At 47.5% G+C, this 17708-nt stretch overlaps 1 protein-coding gene across 1 annotated transcript; it reads right to left on the bottom strand.

Moving 5' to 3' along the window:
• Positions 1-16644: 16644 nt before the first annotated feature.
• On the bottom strand, positions 16645-17451 carry LOC134413915 (olfactory receptor 14A16-like; the record flags this gene model as incomplete). Its single annotated transcript, XM_063147936.1, has 1 exon — positions 16645-17451. A coding segment is annotated over one exon (807 nt), but the record flags the coding sequence as incomplete, so codon positions are not given.
• Positions 17452-17708: the final 257 nt, after the last annotated feature.

Genomic DNA, 17708 nt, shown 5'->3' with positions numbered 1-17708 from the left:
CCGGAGCTTAAAAGCCCAATCAAGCCATGCAGTCGGGATTCTGTTGGAGCTGTTACTACAATTCAGACTTCTGTGACCATGGAATAAAACTCTGGATATTAACCCTCTGACAGAATCCATCTCCTTCCTCCTCACCATAGCCTGAAGCCTTCTCTCCTGAGGTAAACGGAGTTCCTAACAAGCCTGGACTTTTTCAGCTGCCCAGCTGCAACCTCCAGCAAGCTAAAGGTGTCTCTGGGGTGAAACACCACAGTTGCTGCCTTTGGCCCAGCAGCAAGGGTCAGACTAGCCCAGGCACCATCTACCTGGTAATATTGGGATTCATATTCCAATAGGATGGAGATTGAGTGCATTTTTGATAGGGAGATCAAGTACTACACTTAGAGGTATTCATGTGCATCTAGGGCTTATTGATGCTGATTATTTAGGGCAGATTCATGCCATGGTATCCATTGATGATCCTCCTGTCACTATTCAGAAAGGAACTTGCATTGCTCAACTTACACCGTTTGTGAGTTCTGTTCCAAATACAGTGGACCGAAGTCACGGCACAGGAAGCTTTGGATCGACAGGAGTACCTCAATTGTTCTGGACTGAGAAAGTAACAGAGAGCTGTCCAGAAAAGACATGCACTCTCACCACCAGTGGATGTCATCCAGGAACTATATCAGTAACAGGTTTGATTGACACGGAAGCAGATGTCACAACACTCTCGTGACTTTGCTGGCCTCAATCGTGGCCTCTCACTCATGCAAGTTTTGGACTCCTGGGATTGGGTGGTGCTACAACAGGTGGCCTGTCAGCCATTGTAATTAATGTGAAACATCCTGATGGCCAACAAGCTAACATCAGACCCTATGTTGCTGATGCTCCTCAAAGTTTGTGGGGACGAGATTGTTTATCTCAATGAGGCGTCAAAATTACTACGAATTTTTAATGGGGGCCACTGTGTTGCAGGGCAATGAACGTCCAGTTGTACCCCTGACATGGTTGACAGATAAGCCTGTCCGGGTTCACCAGTGGCCCCGACTACTGAAAAGTTTACTGCCCTTCAAGAATTAGTTACAGAACAATTGCAAGCAGGACACATTGAGGAATCATTCAGTCCCTGGAACACCCCTGTTTTTGTAATAAAAAAGAAAGCAGGAAAATGGAGACTTTTACATGATTTATGGCAGATAAATGCTGTAATGGCAACAATGGGAGCTTTACAACCAGGCCTTCCTAAACCTACGATGATTCCACAGGAATGGCAAATAGTTGTTATTGACCTAAAAGATTGTTTCTTCACTATTCTGTTGGCTGAGCAGGACAAAGAAAAATTCGCTTTTACGGTGCCTTCTATAAATCATGCTGAACCTGATTAAAGATTAATGGAAGGTACTCCCACAAGGCATGAAAAATTTGCCAACTATTTGTCAATGGTTTGTGGCACAGGCCTTGTCGAAAGTCCGGGAGCAATTTAAAAACTGCTACTGCTATCATTACATGGATGATATCTTGTTGGCATCTGACAACAAACAACAGTTGTCAGCTCTTAAACAATGTGCTGTGACAAATTTGAAAGCTTTCGGCCTGATCATTGCTCCAGAGAAAGTGCAGTAACACATGCCTTTGACATACCTAGATATGTTGGTGACAAACACTCAAGTTATGCCTCAACCTGTAAAGTTAGACATTGATGTTAAAACATCTACTGATGTACAGAAATTGGTTGGTTTAATAGGTTGGATTCGATCATATTTAGGCATAACTAATCATCAGATGCAGCCATTGTTTGATTTGCTTTCAGGCATCACTTCCTCTACTGATGAGAGGCAATTGACCTCAGCAGCAAAAAAGACCTTAGAAGAAGTTGAATTAGCCCTAGCACACAAATTTGTTAACAGGATAGATACCTCTGTTGGTGTTCAATTGTTTATTTTGAAAGACCATGAAATACCATGTGGAATACTGTGTCAATGGAATGATAATTGGGAAGGTCAATTGCATATTCTGGAATGGATATTTTTATCTTTCAGATCTCGGAAAACAGCTCCAGGACTTTATGAGCTTTTTGCAGATATTATCATCAAGGGCCGCAGGCGTTGTCATGAGATTTTGGGACAGGACCCTGTGACCATTGTGATACCTGTACAACAGTGGTATTTTGAATGGTGCTTTCAAAATAATCATGAATTGCAATCTGCCTTATTTTGTTTTACAGGCCAAATCTCATATCATTTGCCTTCTCATCCTGTTCTAACACTGACTAAAGAGATTCCTTTTGAAGGCAAGCAAATTTGTTCTCCTGTTCCAGTGGAAGGTATAACGGTTTTTACAGATGGGTCCAGGAAAACCGGAAAAGCAGTTGTGGCTTGGAGAAAGGATGATCACTGGGAATATCAGACAGTGATTCAGCAGGGATCTCCTCAACTGGTTGAACTTTCTGCTGTTCTTTTGGCTTTTACTTTGTTTCCTGGTTCTGTAAATATAGTTACTGATTCAGTTTATGTTGCCAATTTGGTTAAGCATTTAGATCAAGCAGTGCTTTACAATATTCAAGAGAAACCATTATTTACCATATTAGTGAAGTTATGGACAGTTATTGGTGCTCGAAAACATCCTTACTTCATCATGCACATTCGCAGCCATACATCATTGCCAGGATTTTTTGCTGAAGGCAATGCCTATGTAGACTCTTTAGTAGCTGCTGCTGCAATCAAAACTATACCCAATGTGTTGCAGCAGGCAATTTTATCCCATCAATCTTTTCATCAGAAAGCTCAAGCTTTACAGCAGCAATTCAAATTGTCTACTGCTGAAGCAAAATCTATTCTTTCCTCTTGTCCTGACTGTCATATGACTCATGTCACTCAATAATATGGTACCAACCCTAGAGGTCTTTCTGCGTTAGAAGAATGGCAAACTGATGTTACAAAAATGCCAGAATTTGGTCACTTTAAGTATGTTCATGTTACAGTTGATACTTTTTCTCATGCAATGGTTGCTTCAGCATTCAGGGGAGAAAAAATTCGAGATGCTATTCGTCATTTTTATCATGCTTTTTCTATTTTAGGTGTTCCGTGTCACGTAAAAACAGATAATGGCCCAGCATACGCTTCGCAAAAAATGCAAGCATTCTTTCGTGCCTGGGGCATTGAGCATTCAACAGGTATTCCACATGTCCCCATGGGCCAAGCAATTATTGAAAGAGCTCACGGACTTCTTAAACGTCAGGTTCAAAAACAAAAAGGGGGAATGCAACAGAAGTCACCTCAAGTGAGATTAGATAAAGCTGTTTATGTGTTAAACTTCTTGCGTCCCTTACCTGACTCACAGTTATCTCCAATCTTTTGCCATTTTTCTTCTTTGAATTCTAAGCAACCAAATTTTCATAGAAATGTCAAGGTATGGGTCAAGGATTTGATTACTGGTATATGGTCTGGTCCAGTGGAACTGATAACCTGGGGGAGGGGTTCTGCTTGTGTTTTGACAGATAATGGTCCTTGATGGGTTCCCGCTCGTTGTGTCAAACCTTACCTAGAGCATGTGGGAAAGGACAGGATCGATGGTTCCGCAGCTGAAGCAGAACGTGCGGATGACACTGGCTAAGACCATATATCAGTACTTAAAGATGGATGAAGGACAGGAACAATTGTATTAAGAATGGGAACTTTGTTGATGGTTGTAATTGTGATTTTGTGTGTCCCCTCTCAGCTTGGGTTTTTGCAAAGAGCCCTGCAAAAATCCATAGCAGCTGTATTTACAGTTCAAAAAACAAAAAAAGGGGGAATTGTGGAAGGGGCTAGCAGCGGGCCTGTTAGCTAAAGGAGTGAGAAGTAAGAAGAAGAAGCTGAACCAAGGAGATCGAGAGAAGAAAGATAAGAGCATTCTGCAGCTGGATGGGAAACAACTGGAAAGTGTATAAAAGATCAGCCATTTTCACTAATGAAGTTTTACCAACTGTTGCCAATGGTTGCCAACGGTTGAAAACGGTTGCTAACGGTTGACAACTGAGACTGAGACTGAGACTGAGACTGAGACTGAGACTGAGACTGAGACTGAGACTGAGACTGAGACTGAGACTGCTTGTGGTCTCTGCTTTAATGTCATGACCGCCTCGACTGCGACAGGAACAATGTTTTCAGCACTCTAAAAATAATATAAAAACTGCTGTGCCACACTCTCAGCTGTTACAGCCCCAAAAAGCACAGGCTGTCTTTGCTCACAGAGTCACAATTGTGGTGGGATTTCTACCACACCAGAGGACAATCAATTTTTTTGTTTTCTCCTGGAAATAACTACAGCACTTCTGGGTAGCAAGGCAAACATGAGCATCTTTTAATGGCCCTTGAAATTGGCCATGTGAAATGAGGGACACAAAGCCAAAAGCCAGCTGAACCTGTGATCTCTGAATGTCTTCACAATCTTCCCAGGAAGATGAATGGCAATCACTGTTCTGCCAGGGAAACTGCATCTGCTGGGAATGGAGTGTAGAAAATGTGCTTTCTGCTCCTCTCAGAGCCAAAATTCCTACACATTTCTTCTAAGTCCTTCTTAGAAAAGGACCATGTTCAGCTGAGTGACAGTGAAGCAAAATGGCAATCCAGGAATAAATGTTCCTGTGCACAGCATCCTCCATTCACATGGATGCTTCCTCACTGGCACACAGGAACAAGGAAGGAACAAAAATGCATCATTGTACATAAATTCAGATGTGTTGAGGGATGAACAGATCTCACAGGCATATGGAAACCTCCCCTGAAAACCCAGTCCAGGGAGAGCCTGAGCTGTTTTGTGGTTCTAGGCATGAAGATGCTCAGGATCTTCCACAGATGCTCAGGACTGTGCCTGGATCTTGCTCTGGAAATGCCAGTGGCTCAGCTGAGAGCTGTGGGGATGATTTACACTGCACTGAGAGGGGCCACAGTCCTGCAAGGGTCTTTTATCAGGAGCAAACAGCAGCCTGGAGGATGGGGAATGCTGGGTCTGAACCACTGCTCATCCTTCACCTTCATGTGGAGCTGCCCCCAAAGTTGCCATGTATCACTTCTTATTTTTCTCCTGTTGGGTATATTTTAGAGCAGCTGTTTTATGTGGCTTTTTATGGTGATCCTGTGGGAAGCAGCCATTTGCCTGCTGTGATATCCTCACAACTAACACTAACTCCTTATTCCCTTTGTTTTTATTTGGGTTTTTTTTATTTGCTTGGTTGGTTTGCGTGGGTTTGTTTATTTGGGTTTTTGTCTGTTTTGGTTTGGGCTTTTTATTTATTTTTTTTATAAATGACTGGTTAAGTTGGCATAGCCAAACTCAAGAAAATGTAAACCAGGCTTGACTTTCCAGAAATTACTTTTGGCTGGGTTTAGCTGCATCCCTAGACTCAGCATCACCAGTATATTTGCAGGTTTTGCTCTGCATCATCAGCCTGCCCAGACTCTGCTTAGTGTTTCACAAATGGAGAAGACAGTGGACATTGTGCCAAGCTTCCTTTCAAACAGAAAAACCATCAGCATGACAGAAAAGAAGACAAAAATAAAATTCACCAGTTAGAACAAGTGTCCCACCATCTTTCCCTCCACTGTTATTAATTTTGTACATTTAGAGGCAAATCTGGGTCTAAAACTTCCATCTCTCAGTTCCTGATGCTATTTGCTACCCTTCAGCCTTGACATCTCCTGATCTGACTGACTGCTGTCCAAGTGGGACTGGGGATGCTCAGCCTGAAAAGAGGAGACACTGGGAGGCCCCACTGTGGCTGTGCAGGACTGGGAGGGTCCCACAGGAAAGAAGAGGGCAGAGTGTTCAACAGGGCCTGTGGTGACAGGACAAGGGGGATGGCTTTCAGCTGCCAATTGATTGAAGCTGGATCTAAGGAAGCTGCTGTTTTACACTGAGGACAGTGAGACACTGGCCCAGGCTGGGAACAGAGGCTGTCCTGGTTTAGGGAAAATTTGTTAAAGAATCTGCAAAGGAGGGCCCCTCCAGAAAGCAAAACCCACACAGCCCCTCCGCCCAACCGGTTTGGGAAAGAATTCCTTGGAGAGAGGTGGAAAGAACCTGTTTATTTCAGGAACAGCACCCCCCAGCACACAAAATGAACAATACCCGATGATACCGCTCTGAGAAAGATGACAAATCAGAAAGTCTCTTTCGGGGGTGGTTGCTCTGTTCTCAGTCCCTCCAGCGCTGGGCCAGCTGTTGCAGCCAAACGGTGTTCCCGGGTCCCAGTCCGGAGCAGGTTTGAGATGGTCACAGAAACAGGAGAGGAGAAACAGTCCAGGAAGGAATTTGGACTGTTTAGCTAAACTAGCTAATAAGCAGAAGCAAAAGCGAGAGCAGAAGCAAGAGCAGAAAAGCAAGCAAGCAAAGCAGCAAGCTGAAAGCAAGAAGTAAAAAACAGCCCTATGTACTGCCTGTCTCTGTGTCCCTGATAAGAGAAATCCAAACAAAACTTCCACTCTTCAGAGTTGGTCTTGAAGGCACCGAACAGATGAATGGGGATACAACATCATAACGTCACCCCAGGACATTCCACCCCTTATCCCCATATCATCAACATACTACAACACATCATGCATTATTCATACAAAATTTCCATCTGTTTCCCCAAAATTACAAGCAATACCCATCATGCCTTCATCACATCCCCACACTGGACCACTGAATCCAGGCCCTATATTAAAGAGCTGCAGGATTCCCCCTTGTCACTTTAGTCACTTAAAGCTCCATCTATCACTTGCTCAGACCTTTGACACTTAGACATTTCCTTCTCCATCTTCCACTTGCCCAGACCTTCAACTCTTACACATTTCCTTCTATCTCATGTCTGTATGGTTTAATGTACAGACAATGGCAGTAACATCCAATGAACAGTGATATTGCACATCATTCTTACCCCACAATCAGATCTCCCGGAGGTACGCATCGTGTTGTTCCATCTCTTTGCATTATACACCACGTGCAACCTGGTCCCTGAGCAAGACAACCCCACGAATGGGTTTGTCTGTACTCGAGGCAGAATTGATCCACACAGTCTTCCCTAACAAACCTCTGATATGTACCACTGGGACTTTGTCTCCTTCTATTGCATTCAGGGACTCAGACTGGGCAGGATCTGCTCGGTTGGTGAAACCTCGGGTGTTAACTAACCAGGTGGCCTTTGCTAAATGCTGCTCCAAATTCTTGAAAGATCCCCCACCCAAAGCTTTCAACTGGGTTTTTAGTAGTCCATTGTACCTCTCCACTTTTCCTGCAGCTGGTGCATGGTAAGGGATATGGTACACCCACTCAATGCCATGTTCCCTAGCCCAGGTGTTGATAAGGCTGTTCTTGAAATGAGTCCCGTTGTCAGACTCGATCCTCTCAGGGGTGCCATGTCTCCACAGAACTTGCTTTTCAAGGCCCAGGATGGTGTTCCGGGCTGTAGCATGAGACACAGGGTAGGTTTCCAACCATCCAGTGGTGGCTTCCACCATGGTCAGCACATAGCGTTTGCCCTGGTGTGTCTGGGGCAGTGTGATGGAGTCAATCTGCCAGGCCTCCCCATACTTGTACTTGGACCACCGCCCACCGTACCACAGGGGCTTCACTCGCTTGGCCTGCTTGATGGCAGCACACGTCTCACAGTCATGGATAACCTGAGAAATACTGTCCATGGTTAGATCCACCCCTCGGTCTCGTGCCCATTTATAGGTGGCATCTCTGCCCTGGTGGCCTGAGGCATCATGGGCCCATCGAGCTAGGAACAACTCTCCCTTATGTTCCCAATCTAGGTCTATTTTGGACACCTCTATCTTAGCAACTTGGTCTACCTGCTCATTGGTTTGGTGCTCCTCATTGCCCCTACTCTTGGGGACATGGGCATCAACATGGCAGACTTTCACAGGTAGCCTCCATACCCTGGTAGCAATGTCTTTCCACTCATCAGCAGCCCAAATTTGTTTCCCTCTACGTTGCCAGTTAGCCTTTTTCCACCTCTCCAGCCATCCCCACAGAGCATTGGCTAGCATCTATGAATCAGTATAAAGGTAGAGCTTTGGCCACTTCTCTCTCTCAGCAATGTCTAGGGCCAGTTGAACAGCTTTGAGTTCAGCAAGTTGGCTTGATCCAACTTCTCCTTCGGTAGCTTGTGCAACCTGTCCTGTGGGGCTCCATATGGCTGCTTTCCACTTCTGGTTCATCCCTACGATGCGACAGGAACCGTCAGTGAAAAGAGCGTAGCGTGTTTCCTCTGGGGGCAGTTGGTTATAGGGAGCAGCCTCTTCAGCACATGTCACTGGTTCTTGTTCCTCTTCATCTGTGACACCAAAATTCTCACCTTCTGGCCAATTTGTAATTACCTCCAAAATCCCAGGGCGATTCAGTTTACCTATACGGGCACGCTGAGTGATGAGAGCAATCCACTTGCTCCATGTAGCACTGGTGGCATGGTGAGTGGAAGGAACCTTGCCTTTGAACATCCACCCCAGCACCAGTAGTCGGGGTGCCAGGAGGAGTTGTGCTTCAGTGCCTATTACCTCCGAGGCAGCCTGGACTCCTTCAAAGGCAGCCAGGATTTCTTTCTCTGTTGGAGTATAGTTGGCCTCAGACCCTCTGTAGCTTCGACTCCAAAATCCCAGTGGTCGACCCCGAGTCTCCTCAGGCACCTTCTGCCAAAGGCTCCAGGACAAGCCATGGTTCCCGGCTGCAGAGTAGAGCATGTTCTTTACCTCTGGTCCTGTCCTGACTGGGCCAAGGGCTACTGCATGAGCAATCTCCTGCTTGATCTGGACAAAGGCTTGTTGCTGCTCAGGGCCCCACTGTAAATTGTTCTTCTTGCGGGTGACCAGGTAAAGAGGGCTCACGATCTGACTGTACTCAGGAATATGCATCCTCCAAAAACCTATTACACCCAAGAAAGCTTGTGTCTCTTTCTTATTGGTGGGTGGAGACATTGCTGTGATCTTGTTGATGATATCTATAGGAATCTGATGCCATCCATCTTGCCACTTCATGTGAAGGTCCGCCCGTAATTAATGGGTGACGAATGATTTTTGGGTGCAAAAATAACCAATAAAGGCACAGGGGTTTTTCAGTAATAAATCAACAAAATGCAATTTTATTGATGATAACCACAGCTAAATATGCATTTGGTTAGGGGATCTGGGGAAGAGAAGGGTAGGACAAGGAAAAAGGGAGGAAAGAAGGTCAGGGAATGGGGTATAGCTACCAAAACGTGATGTCTTCAGGGTCCCGCCGCCAAAACTCGCTGGTGCACACTTTGGGGAGATCTCGAAGGGCAGTCGAACCGAATCCCAAGATATAATCTTCTTGGTTGGGGGAAAGGCGGCTGAAATTAGGTTTCCATGGAGGGGAGAAGAAGAGGAACAGGAAGAGGGGGTGAGACAGTTCCATTGTTTTCATGGCCAAATGCTCACAGGTACATTTACCCTGGGCAGGTTTTTCCCCCCTCCCTGAGTTGGGAGGGGGTACAGTCCCAGTCTCTGGAAGGAGGTTGCCATGGGGGTGCCAATAGGGTGACAGAGGGGTTCTTGGTTCCTTGATGAGGGGATTTGCATCTCTGTTGGTCCATCACGGTGGTTGAAGACAGGCAAGAGGGGTCTTCTCATGGAGTGGGGGGGAGCGACCCCAGAGCTCAGTCCAGCCAGGCCAGGAGTTTGGAAGAAAGTCCAGTTCAATTGTCCAGAAAAGGGCAGCATGCCCCCTTCGAGTACAGCATGGCATGTTCTGCAAACATCACCTATGAACATACTAGATAAGCATGAGATTTTCTTTCCCAAGTGGCTCAACAGTTTTAACCCTTCGGTAGTCTTTTCCTCATGACAATTGTGAGGCAAAAAATGAAGGATTTTCGGATGGACTTCTACACTTCACTCCCAGGATTTGAATCTCACGAGCTTGTCCCTTTACTTTGCTCTTTTTAATGGCGAAACCAGCTCCCAGGAGGATCTGGATGATTTCCTTCCCTTTCTCAAACACTTCTGCAGCTGTGTTCCCACACACAATGATGTCATCAATATACTGCAGATGTTCTGGAGCCTCACCCCTTTCTAGTGCAGTCTGGATCAGTCCATGGCAGATGGTGGGGCTGTAGTTCCCCACCTGGGGCAGTTGGTTCCAGGTGTACTGCACTCCCATCCATGTGATAGCAAACTGAGGCCTGCATTCTGCTGCCAGAGGAATGGAGAAAAATGCATTGGCAATGTCTGTAGTGGCATACCACCTTGCTGCCTTGGACTCAAGCTCATACTGGAACTCTAATATGTCTGGCACTCAGTGGTGGAGTCACTTCATTCAATGCACGATAGTCCACAGTCAATGTCCATTCTCCTTCAGATTTTCGCACAGGCCAAATGGGGCTGTTGAAGGGTGAGTGGGTCTTGCTGACCACCCCTTGGCTCTCTAGCTCTCGGATCATCTAATGGATGGGGATCACAGCATCTCGAGTGGTCCTATACTGCCGTTGATGCACTATGGAAGTGGCAATTGGCACTCGTTGCTCTTCTCCCGTCAGGCATCCTACTGCAGATGGATTCTCAGATAACCCAGGCAAGGTGTTCAATTGCTGGATGCCCTCTGTCTCTACAGCAGCTATTCCAAATGCCCATCTGAGTCCTTTTGGGTCTTTGAAGTACCCACTCTGAAGGTAGTCGATGCCCAAAATACATGGGGCCTCTGGGCCAGTCACAATAGGATGCTTCTTCCACTCATTTCCCGTAAGGCTCACATCAGCTTCCACCAAAGTGAAATCCTGGGATCCCCCTGTCACACCAACAACAGAAACAGACTCTGTCCCCACATGTCTTGATATGATTAATGTACATGGCGCACCAGTATCGACCAAAGCTTTGTACTCTTGTGGTTCCAATGTGCCAGGCCAACAAATCCACACAGACCAGAAAACACGATTTTCCCTGGCCTCTACCTGGCTAGACGCAGGGCCCCTCTAAGCCTGGTTATCCTTCTTTCCCTGGGCATATGTTTTGGATGTTCCTTCGAGGGGATCAGACATGTCATCATCATCATACCTGGCCATTCAGCTACGGGCAACTGGAGCAGCTTTCCTCCTGGTGGTTTCCTTCAGTTCACGCACCCATCGTGCCAGAACAGCAGTAGGTTTCCTATCCCACCTTCTCATGTTTCCCCACAATCACGCAGGTAAAACCACAGCTCAGCTCGTGGGGTGTACCTTCTCTCACCATCTGGGAAACGTCTGCCTTGGATACCGGAACCTCAGATCTGTACTGCTGAAATTTGGAGAAGGTCTTCTTTAATCTCCTCTCTAAGCTTCTTATGGTTCTCCTCTATCTTATCCTCTAAGTTCTGCAGATGTGTTTCTACCGCTGCGATTCTGGCATGTGTCGGGCCATGTACAGCATCTGCATATGCTCGGAGCTTCCTTGTCCTGTCAAGCACAGTCTCACCCCTCTCATCCCTCTTCATGATGGCTAAGGCAGAAGCATATTCATGTGGCCCAAGTCATACGAGCACATCACAGATATGCATGGTACTAAGTCTGGGTTCCTGGTTGTTACATCATCTGAGAAGATAATCTCTGCCACTGCCATTTCTCTCAGGTGTTGGATCCCTTTCTCTATTGTCTTCCACTGAGTTTGCTGCATATAGAGATCGTCTGCACACAGGTATCTTTCTGCTACACTTCTTAGGACCCATTCCCAGAGGCTGTGAGAGTTAGCCCCCCTCATCATTCCTTGGTCTATGACAGGATCCTGTGACAGGGATCCCAAATGCCTGGCTTCAGTGTCATCCAGAATTGTAGCCTTGCCTGCAGCGTTCCAGAGACGGACCAGCCAACTAATTATGGATTCATCAGGTCGTCTGGTGTAATCCTTCCATAGGCCACGGAGGTCCTTCAGGGAAAAGGACTCAATATTTGCATCTGATCTTGCACCTGCTGCTTTGACTCCTGATTTTATGTCAGGAGGCATTGAGGTTCCTTCTCCTTCACCTTCATCATCATCATCATCGTCCACTGGTCGACTGGTCTTGTCCGTGCATTTCCCACTTCTAGTGCTGGTAGCAACAGCCATGGGTTTAGATGCTGGCTTCGAGCCTGGAGTGTTAGCTGCAGCCTGAGTCACCGGGACAGTTGCTGATTTATCTCCCTGCCCCCCTGCCTCTGTCTGCTGCCCGACAGTATCTAGCAGTGTGTGATAAGCATATGCCAGGGCCCAGCTCACTGCAATGACCTTCCTCTCCTTAGGCTCATCCTGGTACTTCTCTTTCAGATATTTCCCCACCTCATCTGGGTTCTGAATTTGTTCATGGGGAAAATCCCAGACTATAGGGTCAGAGAATTCCTTCAGGATTTGGCCCATATCCTCCCATTTCCCACACCACTTAGTATTTTCCACACCGGGGTCTACTCCTGAGTCAGGGGTCTCATCAGCCCGTCTAGAAATCTCAGCCCTCATTCTAGAGAAGTAGCAGGCTGTATAGAGGAAGGTTACCAGATTGAATACCAGGAAGATGGTTTCTTTAACATTGAGGGGAAACTGAATATCCTTCACTAGTGATGCAACTGATTCACAGGAGAAGAAGGAAAGCAGAGGCTGAAAACCTCATTCCCTCCTGCTCCTCCTGCAACAAACTGGATGCATAACCATAGCCATGAACCATTCATACCTGGAGCAGACCCTAGCATGTTTATAAACTTCTTGCACATTATTGCCACCAAGCCCAGCAGGATAGCTACTCTGGTCACTGCCCCTCTGATGTAAAAACTACGTATTAGGGGCAATACTAAAGCTATTTCTGGATAAGAAAATAAACCTAGGGACCATAGAGGTATTAAAATCTCAAAAAACCCTAGGGACCAGAAATGCATGCAAACCTTCACCCCAATAAACATTATGAATTCAAAAAGCATGACTATTAGCTGATTTAAACAAACACAGAGTAATAGCAACTAAAATGCAGTCAAAACAGGGTTTTTCCACTCTCTCTCTCGCCCCACGTTTGGGCACCAATATTTTGTCCTGGTTTAGGGCAAATTTGTTAAAGAATCTGCAAAGGAGGGTCCCTCTGGAAAGCAAAACCCACATGACCCCTCCCCCCAACCGGTTCGGGAAAAAATTCCTTGGAGAGAGGTGGAAAGAACCTGTTTGTTTCAGGCACAGCACCTCCCAGCACACAAAATGAACAATACCTGATGACACCGCTCTGAGAAAGATGACAAAATCAGAAAGTCTCTTCCGGGGGTGGTTGCTCTGTTCTCAGTCCCTCCGGCGCTGGGGCAGCTGCTGCAGCTGAACGGTGTTCCCGGGTCCCAGTCCGGAGCAGGTTTGAGATGGTCACAGGAACAGGAGAGGAGAAACAGTCCAGGAAGGAATTTGGACTGTTTAGCTAGAACTAGGTAATAAGCAGAGGCCAAAGCAGAGCAGAAGCAAGAGCAGAAAAGGGAGCAAGCAAAGCAGCAAGTTGAAGCAAGAAGTGAAAAACAGCCCTATGTACTGCCTGTCTCTGTGTCCCTGATAAGAGAAATCCAAACAAAACTTCCACTCTTCAGAGCCAGTCTTAAAGGCACAGAACAGATGAATGGGGATACAACATCATAACGTCACCCCAGGACAAGAACCAAGGAGGCCATTTTGACAGTACAGAACCCAATGGAAACAAGGGTCCATTGTTCTACAGCAGGACCTCATGGAGCCAAGGGGCCTTTGTGAAACTGTGGGGCATAATAGAGCCAAGGACACCACTGATACTGAAACAAACTGGACAGAAATTTCTGAACAGAGTTTGGAGTATTTGAAAGCTGGTATTCTTTATTACAGTATGGTTGTCCCTTGGGCCATCCTCCCTCCATTGGAGTGCATTAAGCATTGAATGAACAGAGTTTTTATCACACACACTCATTATGTATCCATTAGCTATCTCCACTTCCTTTGAGTTTATTTGACATAGTTGCACCCCTTATCACAAATCCTTTCATGGTTCTTTGGGTTTTGTCTTCAACATCCAGTGTCCTTTTTAGGTGGCTGTTCCTTGAACCCTCCTTTTGAGTAAGAGCAATATTATTGTTTTGCATAACTTCTGCTTTGTCAACCTTGCAGAGCTGGCATCCTGCTTGTATTTGTGTGACTTCTGTTTGCCAGAGGTACATCCTCAATCAGTTTCTCCAAGGCTGTTCTGTTCTGTTCTGCTGTCCTTGACAAGAGTAAATGTTCTGTTCTCCTGTCCTTGTCTCAGTGCTCCCATGCATGAGGCGTCTGCAACCCCCCTAACCTATGGGTCTGGGGTGGGCAAGTGTTCCTGGGGAACAGGGATGGGACAGCCGGGCTGGGCTGACCCAAGGGATGTTCCATTCCATGTCACACCATGATCCACAATCAACTGAGAGAAGCGGGGAGCACAAGGGGGGTAGGGGATTCTTTTCTTTTTAAGACATTTTTCTTTCAAAACAGCACCTACACATACAGAATCCTCTCCTGCCATAATGTGATTAAACATTTTCTGCTGATTAGAGATTTCCGGTGGATTTGCTTTTCTTCTGTTTGTGGCCTTTGCTTTTTGTGGTTGGTTTGTTTGTGGGGTTTTTTTGTTGCTTTGGGTAGATCTTGCTTTGTTTTTTTAATTTGGTTTGGGGTCTTTTTTTTTCATTTGGTTTGGGTTTTTCCCTATTGAACTGTCTTTCTTCTGATGCATAAATTTTCTCTGCCTCTTCTTGGGGCTTGCTTGGCACCTGATGGCAAGACAAATTTACCCAATTCGGTCACCTTGCCCAATTACATTTTGCAGTCACCATGAACTAGATGAGTTCAGTCACAGACTCCCTGAAATTTGGCAGCATCCACAAAGGAATTGAAAGTACATTTCATGCGGGTTTAGAGACAATAGAAATATTCCACAGTGGTGGCCAAGGGCTGGTCACTGAGGGATGTCACCAGAGCGTGGCTGCCAAGAGGACTCTGTACCATGGATGACATCTGACCCTCATTGTTCAGCCAAATTCCCACCCAGCCCATGTTCCATGCCTTCAGCCCAGCTCTCTCCAGTCTGGCTCTGAGGAGACCACAGCAGACTCTGTCCCAGGCCTGGCTGAAGTCTGGGCACACAACATCCCCTTCTTTTCCCTCCCACGTGGGTTCTGCAGTCCCTGCCCCATCCTGCCAGTGCCTGGAATGGCTGCAGGAGGATTTGCCACATCCCCTTCCCTACTGAGCCTGAGAAGGCTGTGACTCTCCCAGTCCCCCTCCCTGCTCTGTTTACAGACTGGTTCCATGTCTGCCCTTCCCAAGTGCCCAGGACTCTCTGGGATGGCTCTGGCCTTTCCAAGGGATTTGAGAGAGGTCCCACAGTGACACTGCCCAGCCTTCTCAACAGCCCTGACACCAAAGGCCTTTTCCACCTCCCTCAGTTCCAGGTCAGTGCCCAGAACACAGCACAGCCCTGTCCAGGTCCTCGGGCTGGTTCAGAAGGGAGGCAGCTCTGATTTCTCCCCACAGACCCTCACTGTATCCAATGTCTGTCTGTGCAGTCCATGGCTGCCCTGAACATTTTTTCCTGGAGCCTCCCTGCCTGGGATATTTCTCTCTATGCAGTCCTAACCACAACCCAGCAAAGAATTCAGGTGTTTTCCCAGAGGACGTTACTTCCAGAGTGAAGTGGCCTCAAGGCCCTGTTTGTGCCACTGGAGTTGTGCCACCCCCGGGTGCTGCTGATGGTGTTTGTGCTCACTGGGGTTCATCTCCCCCCCACACACGATGCACTGCTGAGATCTCCTCAGTACAGAGCAAACATAGCCTGCTGGCCTGGTCACTTGGTGTCCCTCCGTGCAGGGACAAAATACTTCCTGCAGGTAGGGAGAGGCCAGTGCTGGCAATGGTGGTTGCAGGGGCTGGTGTGGGACAATTGCCCTGGGGCACCTTCCCAGGCTGTCCCCAGAACAAAGACACAGTCCAGGCCCTGCTCTGCTGCTGCCTCAGGTCCATGCCAGGAGCTCTGGCTGTGCCAGGACACTGCTGTGAGCCCCCCTTGCACACTCCCCCCCTGCCCCAGGCACTGGGTTTTGCTGTGCCAGGGGATTCCTGGAGCACATTGCTGACAGCAGCTCTGGAGGGGAGCAAAGCCTCCCTGCCCTGCCCTCATGAGATGCCCTTTGCTGATGGAGCTGCTGTGCTGGAGCCCAGCTGTGTCCCAGCAGTGCCCATGGCCTGTCCCAGCCTGTGGCCACAGCAGGGAAACGCAGCAGGACAGTGACCAAGCAGCCAGAGCACTCCGGCCTTACAGCCACAGCAGGGCTGGGAATGACAGGGTGGAGTTGGGCAGAACAGCTCTGAAAGGACCAATCCCTGCTGCTCCCTGGCCATGCTGCTCTGCTGGGACTGTTTTCTCCTTCTCCCCTCTAACTTCATGCAGGTCTCAGAGCTGGGAGACCAGATAAAACAGGCACTGCAAGGCATTTTATTTTCTTCAAATAACGCAATAGCCCAAGCCCTAGTTTGCAGAGCTTATGGGTCACATTCAAGAGGCAGACAGTGAATTTGATGGGGGGATTAAAAAGTTTCATTGAGGATAGTTTTTTAAGAGAAAAACCCACTGAAGATTACCAAAGGACATGGGAACGTCTGTTGGCCTGTCACAAGTTCTATTTCAAAAGCTGTGAAGTAGAAAATGGGAAATTGGTGGCTTCAGAAATCATCCATTCATCATTTTCCACAGGGCAGCCTTGAGCTCCTGGTTCCTCAGGCTGTAGATGAGAGGGTTCAGGGCTGGAGGCACCACTGAGTACAGAACTGACACCACCAGATCCAGGGATAAAGAGGAGATGGAGGGGGGCTTCAGGTGGGCAGAAAAGCCAGTGCTGACAAACAGGGAGACCACAGCCAGGTGAGGGAGGCATGTGGAAAAGGCTTTGTGCCGTCCCTGCTCAGAGGGGATCCTCAGCACGGCCCTGAAGATCTGCACATAGGAGAAAACAATGAACACAAAACATGTGAGTTCTAAACAGGCACTAGCAGCAAGAAGCCCAAGTTCCCTGAGGTAGAATTTGGAGCAGGAGAGTTTGAGGATCTGTGGGATTTCACAGAAGAACTGGCCCAGGGTATTGCCATGGCACAGGGGCAGGGAAAATGTATTGGCTGTGTGCAGCAGAGCAATGAGAAAGCCAATGGCCCAGGCAGCTGCTGCCATGTGGGCACAAGCTCTGCTGCCCAGGAGGGTCCCGTAGTGCAGGGGTTTGCAGATGGACACGTAGCGGTCATAGCACATGATGGTCAGGAGAAAAAACTCTACTGACACAAAGAAGAGAAAGAAGAAAACCTGTGCAGCACATCCTGTGTAGGAGATGTTCCTGGTGTCCCAGAGGGAATTGTGCATGGCTTTGGGGACAGTGGTGCAGATAGAGCCCAGGTCACTGAGGGCCAGGTTGAGCAGGAAGAAGTACATGGGCGTGTGCAAGTGGTGGTCGCAGGCTACGGCGCTGATGATGAGGCCGTTGCCCAGGAGGGCAGCCAGGGAGATGCCCAGCAAGAGGCAGAAGTGCAGGAGCTGCAGGTGCCGTGTGTCTGCCAATGCCAGCAGGAGGAAGTGGCTGATGGAGCTGCTGTTGGACATTTGCTGTCTCCAGACATTGGAACCTTTTGAAGGAGAAAAATCCAGAGACAAATGGGGGGAGATGCCTCACAGGAAACTCAAAGTCCTTTTTCATAGACATTTCCTGCCACAGAACACCTCCCCCTGCCTCTCTCTAGGAGATCTTC

The sequence above is a fragment of the Melospiza melodia genome, unplaced genomic scaffold, assembly GCF_035770615.1.
Source record: "Melospiza melodia melodia isolate bMelMel2 unplaced genomic scaffold, bMelMel2.pri scaffold_61, whole genome shotgun sequence".
Lineage (NCBI taxonomy): Eukaryota > Metazoa > Chordata > Aves > Passeriformes > Passerellidae > Melospiza > Melospiza melodia.
Note: the sequence above shows the minus strand (reverse complement) of the source record. Positions and strands in the feature narration are given on the sequence as shown.